Source organism: Aegilops tauschii, chromosome 2, assembly GCF_002575655.3.
Source record: "Aegilops tauschii subsp. strangulata cultivar AL8/78 chromosome 2, Aet v6.0, whole genome shotgun sequence".
In the NCBI taxonomy this organism is placed as follows: domain Eukaryota; kingdom Viridiplantae; phylum Streptophyta; class Magnoliopsida; order Poales; family Poaceae; genus Aegilops; species Aegilops tauschii.
In genome coordinates, this window is record NC_053036.3 from 627,170,649 (window position 1) to 627,186,839 (window position 16,191).

Here is a 16,191-nt window from a genome sequence, read left to right on the forward strand (position 1 = left end):
GTGGTGCACGAGCGCTGTGTGGTACCTGCGGTTGTGGTTCCCCGGGCAATTTTTTTTCTCATTTGTTAAATCGAGAAAAACAGTGCACTAGGTGAGATTAACTAGCGACCTGCTACACTAAAAAAAATAGTGACCTTCTAGTTTCGAGTACGCCGCGATAACCACCCAGCCACCTGCTTCGGACGTGACTGATTACCTTCTTTTGAGTTGATTTCCTTGCCCCCAAAGAGGTTCAGTTCAGAGGGCCTGTATATGCATGTGTTCAGTTGGCTGAGAAAGCCATGTTGGTCTTCGAGCATAAATAACTGTACGTATCAGCCATTATTTAGCACCTAAATTTCCAACACACACACCAAGGGGATCATACTTACCGCAGATAATCAGTCATGTATGTATGTACTTTCATTAACATGTCTTCTAATAAAAACGGGATTAAGCAACTATGTACTTCCCATGGTAGAAAGCTTCCTCTGCCTTCTAATAAAATCACTATATTCAGCGATAGCCTCCTATGCCTTCCAATAAAAATGGGATTAAGCGATAGCTTGCTGTGCCTTCCAAAAAAAAAGTGATTCAGCGATGGCACTCAGGCACACCTTATATTCTGTAGAGGAGGAATACCTTGACTTGGGTCAAAAAATGGGATCATTTGACTTTTTTTTGTAAAGGAGGAATACCTTGACTTGGGTCAACCACAACATTGGTTGGACATACAGTGGCACACTATGCGAAGGTAATGACTACTGAAATAAGAAAGAAATTACTCATATACACTCTTAACAATGGGAAACGTTTTATCTGAACTATGTTGCAATAGTAATCATTGTTTATCTTCAGACCACTGTTTATATTACAAAGTAATGACAAATTGACAATAAAACCATAACTTGCACCAACGACAAAATGAGGAGAGGCATCTGCCTATGATCCATCACATGAGCTCGTAGCTTTGTGGTGAGAGTGACTGCTCCGAGCAGAACGCAACGGGAGAATGTGTTATTATCTGTTCCTGCATGTCTAGTAGCTCGGCGGTGCTGATAGATAGGGAGATAATGCAAATATGTGTACGAGTTGTAGATAACCCAGCTATCCCTTATGTGGCTGATCTCTCCTTCTTGGCTGCTGGATCGGTAATTCTTCCTTCGGTTTTTTGCTAAATGAGAATGAACGATTTTCTTTGGATGGAGGGTTGCTGCACATTCTGTAGAAGTAAAAAAGAAATCTCACCCCATAAGAAGTACAACAGACAGACTCATGTTTGCATATAGGTAGATAGAAAAGCTTGGTGAGTATAATTCCAGACTATCTCAAAAGAAAACTTAAATTAACACTGAAGAAATAGAATGAAAGCAAGGGATCTTCATTCAATTGTGCCAGCAATTAATTTAGAGCATATAGGAAGTTAGGGACGTAGAAACTTGTCAACTAAGGCACTGTTCGGTTTCTCTCCACTCCGCTCAACTCCGCGGAGCTGCGGAGCTCGGTTTGAGCTGCTCCGTAAAAAGCTGCAGCAGCTTGCTCCGCTCCGGGAGCTGAGTCGTGGGAGCGGAGAGAAACCAACAGGCCCTAAATCTGTAGACTTTCTGAGAGTTGCATGACCAATCTTTATGGGCCTAGCTGAGCGATACAACCCGTCGTTATTGGTCACGTCCAGGAGGAAGCCGATCTGGGAAGCCATAATTCGGGAATTTGAGGAGGAGCATCACCACTGAAGGAATAGAGAAGGCTGAGGGGCACGATCCGAAGAGCTGTTGATGGAGCATAGTAGCCAGGGACAGCCTATTGGAGTTACTCTGGCCACATCAACGACATCATCAGCTGAGGTGGAGGTGTGTACGCGGCATCGAAGAGGCAGTGTAGGAGCACGAGGAGGCAGGAAAGCCGTGGGGAGCAACGCCGCCGACTGCTCAACCACCAAGCTGACGACCGAATTGTGTTTAGGGCTCATGCACCAAGATGATGCAGGCGAGGACGACAACATCTCCATGAGCGCAGGGAGGTGCGGCTAGGGGGAGGAGGTGCGCCGGGCAGGGAGAGGGAAGCGGATTTTTAGAGCACCTGCACCGAGGCCGCGTTGTCCTAGCAGTCGAAGCGTTGCGCTATACCTCGAGATGCCCGACATGCTCCACGGTAGGCAATGCGGTTTTTTGTCTTCCCCCTCCCCCCTACGCTATGTAGCGACGCGGACCCATGAATACGACTAAGGGCATGTACAATGGTTGACAAGATACGAAAATCCATTCTTGCACCCGAGCTCATCTACACCCGCGCCGACGAAAAGAATCACAACAAATATTTAAAAAATTCAAAAAAAATCCACATTTTTTTGTGGGGTAGAAAATTTTATGCGTGAGGTTCGCTCCAATTTTCAAAGCATTTGGACATCTGAGGAGCTCTCAGCAAAAAAGACAAATTGGGGGTCTGTAAAAATGTTCACTGTTCATGCACTGTTTCGGCCCGATTTGTCTTTTTTGCTGAGAGATGCTCAGATGTCCAAATGACATGAAATTTGGAGCGGGCCTCACGCATCAAATTTTCTACCACACAAATTTTATTTGAATTTTTTTGAATTTGTTACAAATAACCGGGTGCAGATGAGTCTGGGTACCAAAACACCCTACTCGACAAGATAGCTTTATCCTAAGTTTTGCATATAATTTAGAGATGGCAAAAAAATATGTCTACAATGGGTCATCTCTTAGCCTTGTCTTCAAGCTAAAATATGATAAGACATATTGTGCTAAGAGATCTTCTCTTGACTTCTCTTAAATAAGAGTAGACAAGTCTTTCTTATGATTTCTCTCTCCTCCACATCATCATTCATCCTACTTGGCATTGCTAAGATAGAATCATTGTACATGCCCTAACTTCTCTCCCTACACAGCGCCCTGGTCGTTCTTTGACTTGTTGCTCTAATGGATTGGGTGCAAGGAGGCGATTCAATGGCGCCGACGCTTGGCCCCCCGGGAACCTCTCCGGCAGACGGCGTTAGGTACGTATTGATCGGTTTTTTGTTTCCCCAATGCGATTCTGAATCCCCTTTCCATATGGATTCTGTGCTGGATCACAGATCCAACTCCACCGCCAGCGATCCATTCTTCGTAGGCAGGCAGATCAATGGAGGAGGATCTTGTTAGGAATGAGCAACTTAGCTTTACTGAGGGCCAAAGGCCATTACATATACATGTGTGTCAAAATGCAGAAAACCCCTTATACAATGGGGATATACCGAAAAAGGACTATACACATCTAACACCCCCCCTCAAACTCATGGTGGATCAACAACACTGAGTTTGGAGAGGAAAAAGGTATGCTGCGCTCGAGTCTGTGCCTTCGTGAAGAAGTCAGCCAACTGTAACTCAGAGGACACATAGTGAAGAGCGAGAGTCTGATCTTGCACAGCAGCACGCACAAAGTGGGCATCCACACCGATGTGCTTGGTGAGCTCATGCTTCACCGGGTCACGCGCAATACTGATAGCACCAGTACTATCTGACAATAAGGGAGTCAAGGTAGTAGCAGGCACACAAAAATCCTCAAGTAACCACCGTAACCAGATCACCTCAGCCCTCAACATAGTCATGGCCCGCAACTCAGCCTTTGTACTCGAGCAAGAAACTACAGTCTGTTTCTTTGTCTTCCAGGCTATAAGAGAGCCACCAAGAAAGACACAGTAAGCAGACAGCGAGCGTCGATCAGAGGGATCACTAGCCCAGGTAACATCAGAGTAGGCCTGGAGCACAAGAGAACTGGAGCGGGGAAAGAAAAGGCGTTGAGAGATCATGCCACGAAGATATCGTAGAACACGGAGGAGGTGACTATAGTGGACAGAGGTGGGGGATTAAACAAACTGACTCAGGATGTGGACAGGATAGGAGATGTCAGGACGCGTAACAGCAAGATAGACAAGACTGCCAACGAGGTGACGATAGCGAGTGGGATTAGGAAGAGGGTCACCATTAGAGGCACGAAGCTGAACGTTGAGCTCCATAGGAGTCACAACAGTGCGCTCATCACCGAGAGCAGCGTGAGCAAGAAGATCCTGAATATATTTTTCTTGGGAGATGTAGAAGCCATCAGAGGTCGAGGAGATCTCAATTCCAAGAAAATAGCGAAGTGGACCAAGATCAGTCATGAGAAACTGGTCGCGAAGGCGAGCCTTAACAAAGGCAATGTACTCAGAGTCGTCACCAGTGATGATCATGTCATCAACATAGAGAAGGAGAAGAGTCCGACCACGAGGAGACGTGTGAACAAACAATACGGGATCATGATCACTGGGCAAGAAACCAGCGGCAGTCACCACAGAGGCGAAGCACTCAAACCAGGCGCGAGGGGCCTGTTTAAGACCATAGAGGGAGCGCCGAAGTCTACAGACCATACCATCAGGGGCATAGTACCCCGGTGGTGGCTGCATATAAACCTCCTCACGCAACTCGCCATTGAGAAAGGCGTTCTAGACATCAAGTTGAGAGATAGACCAATGGCGAACAGAAGCCACAGCAAGGAGAGTGCGGACAGTGGTCATGTGGGCCACAGGAGCGAAAGTCTCATCATAATCGCGCCCCTGCTCCTGCTGAAAACCAAAGGCCACAAGACGAGCTTTGTAGCGCTCAAGAGAACCATCAGAGCGAGTCTTAATCTTGTAAACCCACTTGCAGGTGATGGGACAAACACCGGAAGGGAGAGGAACCAAATCCCATGTGCCTGAGCGCTCAAGGGCAGCAAGCTCTTCGGCCATCGCAAGTTTCCATTTAGGCTGAGTCATGGCAGTCCGATAGGAAGTGGGCTCAGCAAGAACAGAGAGACCGTACCGATCAGGAGAGTAGCGATCAGGCAGGGGGCGAGGCCGATCACGGAGGTTATGAATCGGGGGAGGCGTGTAAGGAGGAGCACCAGAGGTGGAAGGCGCGTCAGGAGAAGCATCCTCAGAACAAGGGCGACGGGTATAGTGGAGAGGAAACGGTGAGAGAGGGCGACGGACGGGAGATGATGGTGGAGATGTGGAGGAGGAGGATGGGGAAGATGGTGTCGGTGGTGAAGAAGAAGGAATGAGAGATGCAGGAGGAGGAAGTGAAAACAGGAGGCACATAGCGGGGTGTATCTGGGAGAAGAAGAAAGGAAATATCGTCCACGGAGAAGCTCGAGGAAGAAGGACAGGGGTAGTAAGAGCGAGACTCATCAAAAGTCACATCACGCGAGATGCGCAAACGACGACCAACAGGATCCCAACAGCGATAGCCCTTGTGCTCATCGCTGTAGCCAAGGAAGACACACTCAACCGACTGAGCAGTCAGTTTGGTGCGGTCTCGTGGGGCAAGAAGGACATAGCACACACATCCAAACATTCGAAGGGCTGAGTAGTCAGGAGAACGTCCAATGAGACACTCCGTAGGAATACCACCCTGCAAAGCAGTCGATGGCTGAATGTTGATGAGATAGGTGGATGCAGAAACAGCCTCAGCCCAAAAGTGAGGCGGAAGGGAAGCGGCAATCATCAGCGCACGAGTCGTCTCAAGTAGATGACGATGCTTACGTTCCGCAACGCCATTCTGAGCATGAGCACCAGGACACGAGAACTGGGCAAGAGTACCCTGTTCCGCAAGAAAACCACGCAATAGCTAGGAGATAAACTCACTAGAGGAGTCAGCACGAAAAGTACGAATGGGCGTGGAAAACTGGGTGTGAACCATGGCAGCAAAACGTTTGTATATAGAGAGAACCTCGCTACGAGATTTCATGAAGTAGAGCCAAGTGTAGCGAGAGAAATCATCAATAAACAAGATATAGTAGCGATGACCACCTTTCGAATCAAAGGGAGCAGGACCCCAAACATCAAAATGAACTAAGTCAAAAGGACGCTGAGATACCGACTCACTGGTAGGGTAAGGCAACTGGGTATGTTTGCCAAGTCTGCAACCATTACAATGCAAAGAAACATCTCCAGATACAGACCCTAAGAGGCCCTGACGAACTAAAGAAGACAAGCGAGAGCCACAGAGGTGACCAAGGCGATGATGCCACTGAGACGAAGAGGCGGCAAGAGCATGGGAACTGGCAGGAGTGGTGGCAGCAGAAGGAACACGAAGCCAGTCAACCTCCCAAAGGCCCTCTGACTCACGGCGCCGGGGGCCAGCACCAACCAAAACCTTGGTGCGACGATCCTGAATGGAGCAAGAGTCGGTATCAAGAATGACACGACAACCAGAATCAGTAAGTTGGGCAGCGGAAAACAGATTCATGGTAAGGCGAGGAACATGTGAAACACTAGGAACAGAAAAAGATGGAGTGGAAAGAAGACCACGACTAGCAACAGGAAGAGGTGTGCCATCGACGGTAAGAACATTAACAGGCGAATCAACAGGTCGGAGAGAAGACAACACAGAAGAATCAGAAGACATATGGAAGGAGGCTCCAGAATCCAAAACCCACGAGATGTACCTGACTGTGTAGATGCCTGCGGTGGTGGAGAAGTGGATGCAGTCACAGCAGCAGCTGAACCAGTCGACGAAGAGCCTAAGGAAGCCAAGAGGCGTTTGAGCCTCACAATGTCCTGGTCAGTGAGTGACGGAGTCGAGGAAGATCGAGGAGTCCCACTGGAAGAGGAGCGCCGCTGGTCTCGCTTCTTCTCACGGCAATCAGACTCTGGTTGACCTGGCTGAGAGGAGTAGCCACAGAAGGTGTCACGGCGCGACCGGCCCCTCTCAGTATAGGCAGGGCGACCCACCCCCTAAAGGTGTGGGGAGGAGCGGTGGAGCGGTGAGCCGAGCATACGACACAGGAGCCCGAGCAGCCAACACAGACGGGACCACCAGCAAACCAGCAGAGCGAAGGCGGGTCTCCTCAGCACGAAGCTCGGCAAGCACCTCCGAGATTGGAACACGACCACAAGCAAGCAAATGAGCACATCTGGGCTCGAACTCAGAGCGGAGACGAGATAAGAACTCATGGACCCGCTGAAACTCCAGATCAGACCGAGTAGTCTGACAGCAACGACAGGTGCCACACACAACTGTCCGAAGAGAGTCAAGCTGATGCCAGATGGCAGAGCACTGTGAATAGAACTCATCAACAGAGGAGTCACCTTGCTGGAGTGTGTGCTCCTGACGCACCACAGATAGATAGAGAGCATCACCAGAGGGCTGATAGCGCTGACAGAGAGAAGACCACATCGCTGCAACTGTGCCAAGTCCCATGAACTCCGAAGCAAACTGAGGGAGGACACTCGCAGTGAGAACAGCAGTAGCTCGAGCATCATCATTGCACCACTGAGTGTAAGCTGACAGATCATCCCGGTACACAGAGAGAGCATCGGAATAAGCGGACACCTGCTGATCATAAGCATCAACCGCGGCATCATCCAGGGCCTTGGCAGCATCCCGGTCAGCCTGAGAAGCATCAGCAGCAAGGACCGGCAGCACTGGTGGGATTGGGGCCACTGGCGCAACCGGGCATGGCGGACAGGGGACCTCGTCAGAAAGAACACCCCACAGAAGAAGGCCACGCATATGAATGCGCATGAAGCCCACAAATTCAGCATAGTTGGTGCCATCGAAGATCACCGAGCACCGAGGGACAGCGACATAGCCCGAAGACGACATGGGAACGTCTCCTTTCTGCTCTCTTTTTTGGTCAACGAATCCTCAGCTCGATCTGGATCGAGGGAACCGCTCGAACCAGAGAGCGAACGAGATCGAGAGAATCCCTCCCGCAGCCAGGGAGGCAGGGCGCGGAGGGAGTCGGAGGAGAGCCGGGGCCGGGCCGCACCAAGGAGGACGGGGCCGCGGCCGGACCGGGCGGCGGCTGAAGGGGCACCGGGCAGGGGCGGCAGCGGACCGGACGGCGGCGGCAGATCCGGCAGCGGCTGGGGGACGCCGGGCGGGGGCGGCAGTGGACCGGGCGGCGGCGGCTGACCCGGCAGCGGCTGCGGCCGGACAAGGCTGGGGATGCGGCGGCCGAACGGGGCTGGGACGAGGCAGCCCGGGAACGAGGCAGTCACGGGCAGTAGCCGGACCAGCTCAAGCGCAGTTGGAAAGGAAGCGGGCAGCAGGATGGCCGGAGGCTAGGGACGGAGGCTAGCAGCGGCGGCGACGATGGTGGAGCACGCACGGAGTTGCATCGTGCGGGAGAGGGAGAGGAACCTAAGCATCTGATACCATGTTAGGAATGAGCAACTTAACTTTACTGAGAGCCAAAGGCCATTACATATATATATGTGTCAAAGTGCAGAAAACCCCTTATACAACGGGGATATACCGAAAAGGGACTACACATCTAACAGATCTAACGCGGCGGTCAAGCATCCCGGATATTGCACATGTCCCGGACGAGACGACATACTCCAAGTAAGATTTTTCTATTTTGGGTGTTTTGGATCCAAATCAATTGGATGTCTAATCCAATATTAAGCTCATGCATGTCCTCCTAAATATGTTCTCAATTGTTCAGTGCGCACAGGTGATTAAAAACGCCTCCAGCCCCAATGAGGGGCACGAATACACGTGCATACGGCCCAGATTGTAATCCTGATGTACCTGCCGATCAAGGATTGTGAAAACATTATAGCTGTGCCTGGATGGAAGAAAAGGTAATCATTCGTCGACACAAGACACCATTTCTACAGTATTTGATTACTCGTATGAATCGGCATGAAAAATTACAAGCGTTCAGTAAGTTTGTCAATAACCCTGTTATCTACGCTATTCGTTCCACAGTAAGGGAGATTATTTTAATACCACGGTAGTGTTCGGATATGGCATGTTCGTGGTCGTGCTAATTTTATTAGTGCTCATCAACACTATACAGTTAGTAGAGATGGCTTGCTGGAATGATCTGATTGCTTATCCAGGATGCTAGTCTGGCCTGCGGAACAAATAGATCCAGGGCTAATCACCCTTCTAATGTGCGCCCAATGCCAAACTACATCCCGACATCCAAATAGCCTGTTCGCATAGCTGAAATCACATATTTACCTATGCTGAATCCATACAATGGCCGGCGGCGGGGCGCGCTGTGCCCCGGTGCTGGATTTTCGAGGCGGCGAAACTCGTGCCGTACCCTTGGCCCGGACATGCAGCTGATTCCGTGCCTCCTCTTGTACCAGCAACTCCCGCCTCCCGCTCAGATTTTGGTTCTCTCCATGCTCGGCCTCAGATGAATCCCCCTCTCGCGCCGCCCAGCATGCTCCCAGAGATAAAGTAGGCGGACCATAGCCTAAGGTAGAATTGAGCATACTAATAACACGAGCGATATAACTATTAACTGAAAATCTTACGGAAACAGCTGGCACATATCCTGATGTATATGGACGTACAGGATAAGCGGGCTAGGGTGCAGGTGCTCAATTCTATGTTTTTGGCAGGGAGAGTGGCGGCTGGGCAACCCCATCATCTAGCGGGAATGAGAGGAATCCGGACATCAAACCCGGATCTGTCGACCGGAGCCGCTGCCGGACCAGCAGCAGGAAGCCGCGCCATCCCAACACGCCTTCTCTTGTCTACATCTCACCTTCTCTCTCCCTCGTCTCTTCTTCCCAGGAGACCGAGCCTGCATGGACATGGAGCATCGCCGCCGCCGGCCTTTGCGCCGCTGCGCTGGATCCTGACCCCTGATCTGGCTCGCCCCGACATCCGCCACTTCCCCGACGTTCCCCACCTCACGGAGCTCTTCCGTCGTCGCCCTGCATCATGTCCCGACCGGATCGGGAGCCCGCCGCTCGATCTGAAGCCAAACGTGCACAGAGGGTTGATGAAAGATAATATCGAACCATTTTTTTCTTCACTCACCGAAGATTGCGGATTAAATTAGCCAAAACACAGGGACTTTTGTGTAAAATTAGCAACGACGGTGAACGGTACGTGTTTTATTAATAGGTAAAGATAAAGATAAAGACTAGCAAGCAACGCTCCTTACTAATTTTTTTTCCTACTAAAGTGGTCCCCATCCATGACTAAGATAGCAAAACTCAAATGCCACCTGTTGCAGTTTTCTCGCTCCTTGGAACTGCAACTCTGTTGTACCTTGGCTTGTAAATACCAGACCACAACGACAACCCATAAGCAAGAACCTGATTTTTGAGGAAGCAAATCAGACTGCAACGACGTCGATTTTTGTGAAACAAAACAAATCAAGGCATTGACCTGTTTCGTCGACTATGAAATGGAGATCGATCTTCTGGGCCCAATCCGATCTATTGTACGGTGTACGTACCTTGATATATGCTCATGCACGTTCAAAAATGGCCTAGTGAGTGAAAGAGCTTACAAATCCCTATCCAACAGCAAGATTCTCAAGGGCCAATTTCAGATAAAAAAAACATGATTTGCTTCTCTAAAATGAGTAGAAGCTGCCCGATTAAGAACAATGCATGATAGAAGTTACAACTGGAGACGATGCTACCAATATTCAGTTTTTTATTCAGGTAAAGAAATATGCACATTTGGTCTCGATGTTAATGGGACATGACGACCTTGATCTCGAACTGTTTTCTGATGACCAGCGAAAGCCCACTGACGCTGAACACTCCATTCGTCCGGGGACTTGGTGCGGGCTTCCTTCAGCTCATCGCTATTCACATGGATGGCTCGATCGGGAAGAGGAGCGGCTGATTAGGGAAGGCAGCAGCGGAAGAGGAGCAGCATAGCGGATCGGGAGGTCGAGTTGTGGCACCTAAAAAGATCTCTAACCTAGGCTCATGATACCGTGTTGATGTTAGAAGAATAGCAACTTGTATTATTAGGAGGTCAAAGCTAAGAGCAACTCTAGCAGACCCCGTATCCCACCGGCTCGGAAAACGCGTTTGCAGTTCGTGCAAAACCGCTTTTGCAGGCTGGCTCAGGCTGACACAGATGCAGACCCCCCAAACGGATCCGTAAAAAAGTATATTCGCGGCCGGCCTCCAGTCCGGCCGCTGCCGCCCCTTCCTCCAGCCGGCTGCGCCGGCCACGCCCAACCCCGTCGGCCGCGCCCCGTCGCCCGCAGGCCATGCCCCGTCGCCCGTCGGCCGTGCCCCGCCCCTGCTGGCCGTGCCCCATCACCGCGCCGGCCGCGCCCAGCCTCGCCGGCCACGCCCCGTCGCCTCCGTCGTCCGCGCATAGCTTGCCGGCCACGCCCTGTCGCCTCCGTCGTCCGCGCCTTGCTCTATTGTCAGCCGAGTTGTGCCCCTTTGTCTGCCGCGTCGGGAGGATTCCGGCGGCCAGGCTGAGGTCATGGGAGGCCACGACGATGTCGAGCTCGTCCAATTCGAACCGGCAGCGATCGATTGCGGCGTCTAGCGGCCTTTTCCGATGTGCGGTGATGAATTCCGGAGAGTTTAGGGTGGATTCCGGCAAACTCCGCGGCGGCGTGTTTGCTCCGACGAGGTTTGACCGGTATACGGGGCCCCCTATATTCGGCCTTCCAACCTTCAAAGATAAAGGTTTCGGATGTGCATTTGCGGTGGCCCTTAAAATTTTTACGTGTTAGACTACTTTTACGGTTTCTGTTCTGGATACTTTTTTCGCCCAAAACTGTAAAACGCAAATTTTTTGCGGGTTTGACCACTTTTGCGGGGTCTGCTAGAGATGCTCTAACATATATACATGAGGCCAAACACTCTCCCTGGATCTACAACTCTGTTGTACTTTGGCTTGTAAATACCAGATCACATCGACAACGAATAAGCAAGCACTTGATTTTTGAGGAAGCAAATCAACCTGCCACGATGTTGATTTTTGTGAAACAAAACAAATCAACGTATTGACCAGTTTGTGAACCAACCCGTGGTTGGATGGTTAGGAGGACAGTTATATCCTTAGCCCATCAGGTTTCAAGTCCTGGTGTCCGCATTATTTTCTGGATTTATTTCAGGACTTTCGGCAATGTGCGTTCACTAGGACTTGACTTTTGGAAGGAGACGTTTTCATTGACTACGAAGGTGTGTATGTGTGTGCGTTCATAGGGTGACTGTATGTGCGTACTCCCTCCGTCCGGTGAAAGTGTACGTTTGGCTTCAAAAATTTTCCATAAAAAAGTGTACTTCTATCTTTCCAATACACTTTAAAGTGGTAAAAAATAATTCTCTCTCATCACACAGTAATCAAGACCAATAATAATCTAGACATGGTCTTCTTAATTTTTACATGCACTTAGCTCATTGGAGGTTGGATAATTAAAGAGGAGAAAGATGGTGGATTGCACCTTTCCAATGCATTTTTTACTTCACTCCATAATTTGTCCTAAAATTTCTATATGTACATTCTTCACCGAACGGAGGGAGTATAGATGAACGTCTACGTCTGTACTGTGTAAAAAAAAGGGTATTGAGCTGTTTGAGGAAGTAAATCTATTGTATGAGTGAAACAACGTAAAAGTCCCTCTCCGTATAAGAAAGATGGTCAAAGGAGCAATTTCAGATTAAATCATCAAAGAGAGCACGATTTACTTCTCTTAAATGAGTCAGAAGCTGCTGACGGTACTGAATGACCAATTAAGAACAATGCATGAGAACTGGTAGGCGATACTGCCAATTTACATTTTTTTTATTCAGATGAAGAACTGTGCATAAATGTCTCGATATTAATGGGACGTGACGACCTTGATCTCGAACTGCTGTCCGATGACCAGCGACAGCCCACTGACGGTGAACACTCCATTCCTCCGGGACTTGGTGCCGGCTGCCTTGAGCTCAGCGCCGTTCACATCGACGGTGAAGCCCTTTGGTGGTGACGGGAGCCCCATGAAGGCCACCTTGCTGATGACCAGAGTCCGGCTCGGTGCATACGAGTTCTGCACCACATGCGAACTCACTGTGGTCGTGATGATGCCCTTTCTATCCTCCGTGTTGCAGCTAAACCTCACCAGCGTCCAGTTGCCTCCCACCCCTCCCATCTCCGGCGACTCGCCGTCATCCAAGAACAGCTCCCCGCTGGCAGTACCATTCTCCGCGAGGGCCACAAGGAGGTGGAACTCGCTTTGGCGTGCGGCGGACGTGGTAAGGCCTGGCTGCTGCAGTGGTAGTATGTTGCCGCCGGCCAAGTGCACGTTTGCCGAGTCCGCTGGCGCTGGGAGCGTCACTCGCTTGCCGGTCTGCAAGGAGATGGCGGGGGAGCGGCCGTGAAGACTAAACCACCGGCCGGCCGGGAAATAGGCATCGACGGTGGTAGCGCCTGGCTCTAACACCGGAGAGACAAGCACGCCATGGCCTAGCAGGAACTGCTTGTCCACGCCGTAGGTGTCGGCATCCTGAGGATAGGAGAAGAAGAGCGGGCGCGCTATGGGTGACCCCGTTGTGTGCGCCTCATACATGAGCGTGTAGATGTAGGGGAGCAGCCGGTACCGCATCCCCAACGCCTTCCTCGCCGACTGTGCCGTCGACTCCCACACGTAGAGCTCTCGCCGGGCAGTTGTCTTCTCTGCATGCGCCCTGGCAAACGGGTAGAATGCACCAAGCTGTATCCAGCGGCTGCAGAGCTCCTCGGTTGTGTTGCCGGTGAAGCCGCAGATGTCGGCGCCCATCATGGGGATGCCGAAGAGTCCAAAGTTGAGGATGGTGTTGATGGACTGCGCAAGCTGTTCCCACCGTCCGTCATTGTCGCCGGTCCAGTGAGCGGTGTAGCGCCCCGAGCTGACGAACGTGGCGCGACTGAGCACGAAGGGGCGGCGCGCCGTGTCCTTGAGAAGAGCATCATGCGTGGCCCGCGACTCGAGGAGGCCGTAGAGGTTGTGCGCATCGTACTCCGACACACCATTGAAGTGCACCGCGGAGACCGGCACGGTCTTGTTATTAAGGTTACGGTGAATGCCAGTGTTGTTGATGCGGTAGGGAGAGTCATCGTACTCGTTGAGCGGCTCCCAGTCCTTGAAGTTGGAGGGCTCGTTCATGTCGCACCACAGCCCGTCGGCGGGGATGGTTCGACGGAACTCCGAGATCTTGCGCGCCCAGTACTCAGCAGCGTGTGGGCTCATGAAGTCCGGGTAATAGGCCTCGCCTGGCCACACCCGGCCGACATAGTTGGTGCCATTTCGCTGGAGGAACAGACCCACCGACTCATTTTGCGGAGGCGCTGCTTCTTTTTTGATCGCCGGGTCTATGATGACCACGTATTTCTGGCTGTTATTGTGCAGCCGGTCCACAAACGGCCGGAGCAGATTGGCCGGGAAGTTGATCGGATCCAGCGTGAAATCCTGGCCGCCGTCCATGTAGTCGATGTCCGACCAAATCGACTCTAATGGAATCTTGGCCTTGGTGTAGCCCGCGACCACGCCCTCCAGGTCAGCCACATTCTTGTAGCCATACCTGGACTGGTGGAACCCTGCATTGCAAGAAATAGCGTATCAGGCGAGTACAACAGATTGATATAAGCATGCACGGAACTAGCAAGACGGTTGAGTACACGCACCGAATGACCAGTACGGCATGGGGGCAGGGCGACCGATGAGCTGGGTGTACTGGTCGACGACGGTGAGCGGGGAGGGGCCGGCGAAGAAGTAGAAGTCGAACACGCCGCCGATCACCTTGTAGGTGATGTAGGACCCGCCGTACTTTATGTCCATCCCGTTGGTGTTGAGGAGCAGAACGCCGTGCGCAGTGCCGCCGGGGCGCACATCCATGTAGAATGGGTGTGAGCTGTAGAGGTTGATGTCCAGTATGTCGGCCCTCCCCACGTCCTCATTCCAGATCGTGAACGTGTCGTTCTGTTGGAGCCGAAATCTCCGTTTTGTCTGCTCGCCCAGTCCGTACAAAGATGCCCCCCTGTTTGGCAGCGCGGACGTCACCTCCAGGTACCTGCATTATAGTTCCATGCCCATCACCACTTATAGGCTACTTACGGATCAACTAGCTATGCCGTGTGTCTTGTATCATGTATTACGTACCGGTTCTTGAAGATGAGGGCGGCGCAGGTGTCGAAGAGGACGTGGCCGGTGGAGCGGCGGGAGACGGTGAAGCGGAACGGGGCGGTGTGGATGGTGAAGGTCAGGTCTGAAGACGTGCTGGACATAGTACTGTTGCCGGGCAAGGAAGAATTGCTCAAGCCCGAGGAATGTAGCAAGACGTCCTCCGACGCCGGCACTGGGCGCGGGATAACGTCCTGGGGGACCTCCCATCGCGAACGGTCGGCATCGGTGATGCGCACGTGGAGCCGGTTGTCCGTCTCTAGGCTACCATCAGTCATGTCAAAATTAAAACAGTGAGAGATTTGTACCTCTCTTGAAAGAAAGAAAAAAACCCAACTCAAGATCAAACACGCTTACCTTGCAGTCAGATTGAGCCGCTTGACATCAGGCCCGAACTCGGCCTTCCCGCCTACAAGTTTCAGCTTGGCTGACAGCACATTCCCCGACCCGGTGACCGACTCGACTTCATAGTTGGCGCCACAACGATGGAGGAGGCAGATGAGGATGGTGAGGAGTGTGAAAAGATCAGCAAATGACGAGATGATCGTCATCAGATGATATGATGGGTGCAACACAAGTGAGTGCCATCAGCTATTGGATGCGTAGCTTTATATAGACTTGTCATCATCTTTAATGTTTAGAAAGTTTCAAATGTGTGCCTAAGATTATAAAAGGAGGTTAAGACTTATCGCCGTCCGCAATCTGGCCTCCGTGCATGTGGTCGCCGTCCACAACCCCGCCGTGATCTGGCCTCCGTGCACGTCATCGCCGTCCGCAATCACGCCATGATCTGCCTTAATTAGGCACTTCCTAAAAAATCCCACGTTAATCACAGAAAATCTGAAAATATAGGTCATTTATTTGGTGCGTGTGAATTATAACGGTTCAGTTCTAACATTGAAATTCTCATGTTAATGAGAGAATATTAGAAAATAAAGGCCATTGATTTGGTGGGTCTAATTTTAATGATTTAGATCTAACCTAGAATTATAATGCTTGAGATATAATCGGAGAAAGTTTTGATTCAATCTTATAATCAGATAAAAGAAGCAGACTCTGATTTTTAAGGTCAGAAATATTACAATTCAGATCTCTCTAATTATGGTTGAGATCTAATCGGAGGAAGATTTGATTCAATCTTATAATCGGATAAAAGAAGTAGACCCTGGTTTTTAAGGTCAGAAATATTACGATTCAAATCTCTCTAATTATGAGGATTGGTTGAGATCCATCCCAGGTGACTTAAATCTAACCCCTCTCCCCACGTACAGCTTCCTCGAATCTTCCCATAATGCTTCGTGATTGGCTAGAAATCTA

The 16,191-nt window shown here is 50.9% G+C and overlaps 1 protein-coding gene across 1 annotated transcript; it reads right to left on the bottom strand.

Moving 5' to 3' along the window:
• Positions 1 to 12,364: 12,364 nt before the first annotated feature.
• Positions 12,365 to 15,425, bottom strand: LOC109769894 (probable alpha-glucosidase Os06g0675700). The gene is made up of 4 exons (XM_020328599.2): positions 15,232 to 15,425; positions 14,854 to 15,138; positions 14,379 to 14,764; positions 12,365 to 14,291 (listed from the first exon to the last, which is right to left on the bottom strand). The coding sequence occupies exons 1-4, from the start codon at positions 15,423 to 15,425 to the stop codon at positions 12,556 to 12,558; spliced, it is 2,601 nt and encodes an 866-aa protein (XP_020184188.1). The 3' UTR covers positions 12,365 to 12,555.
• Between the last annotated feature and the right edge of the window lie 766 nt (positions 15,426 to 16,191).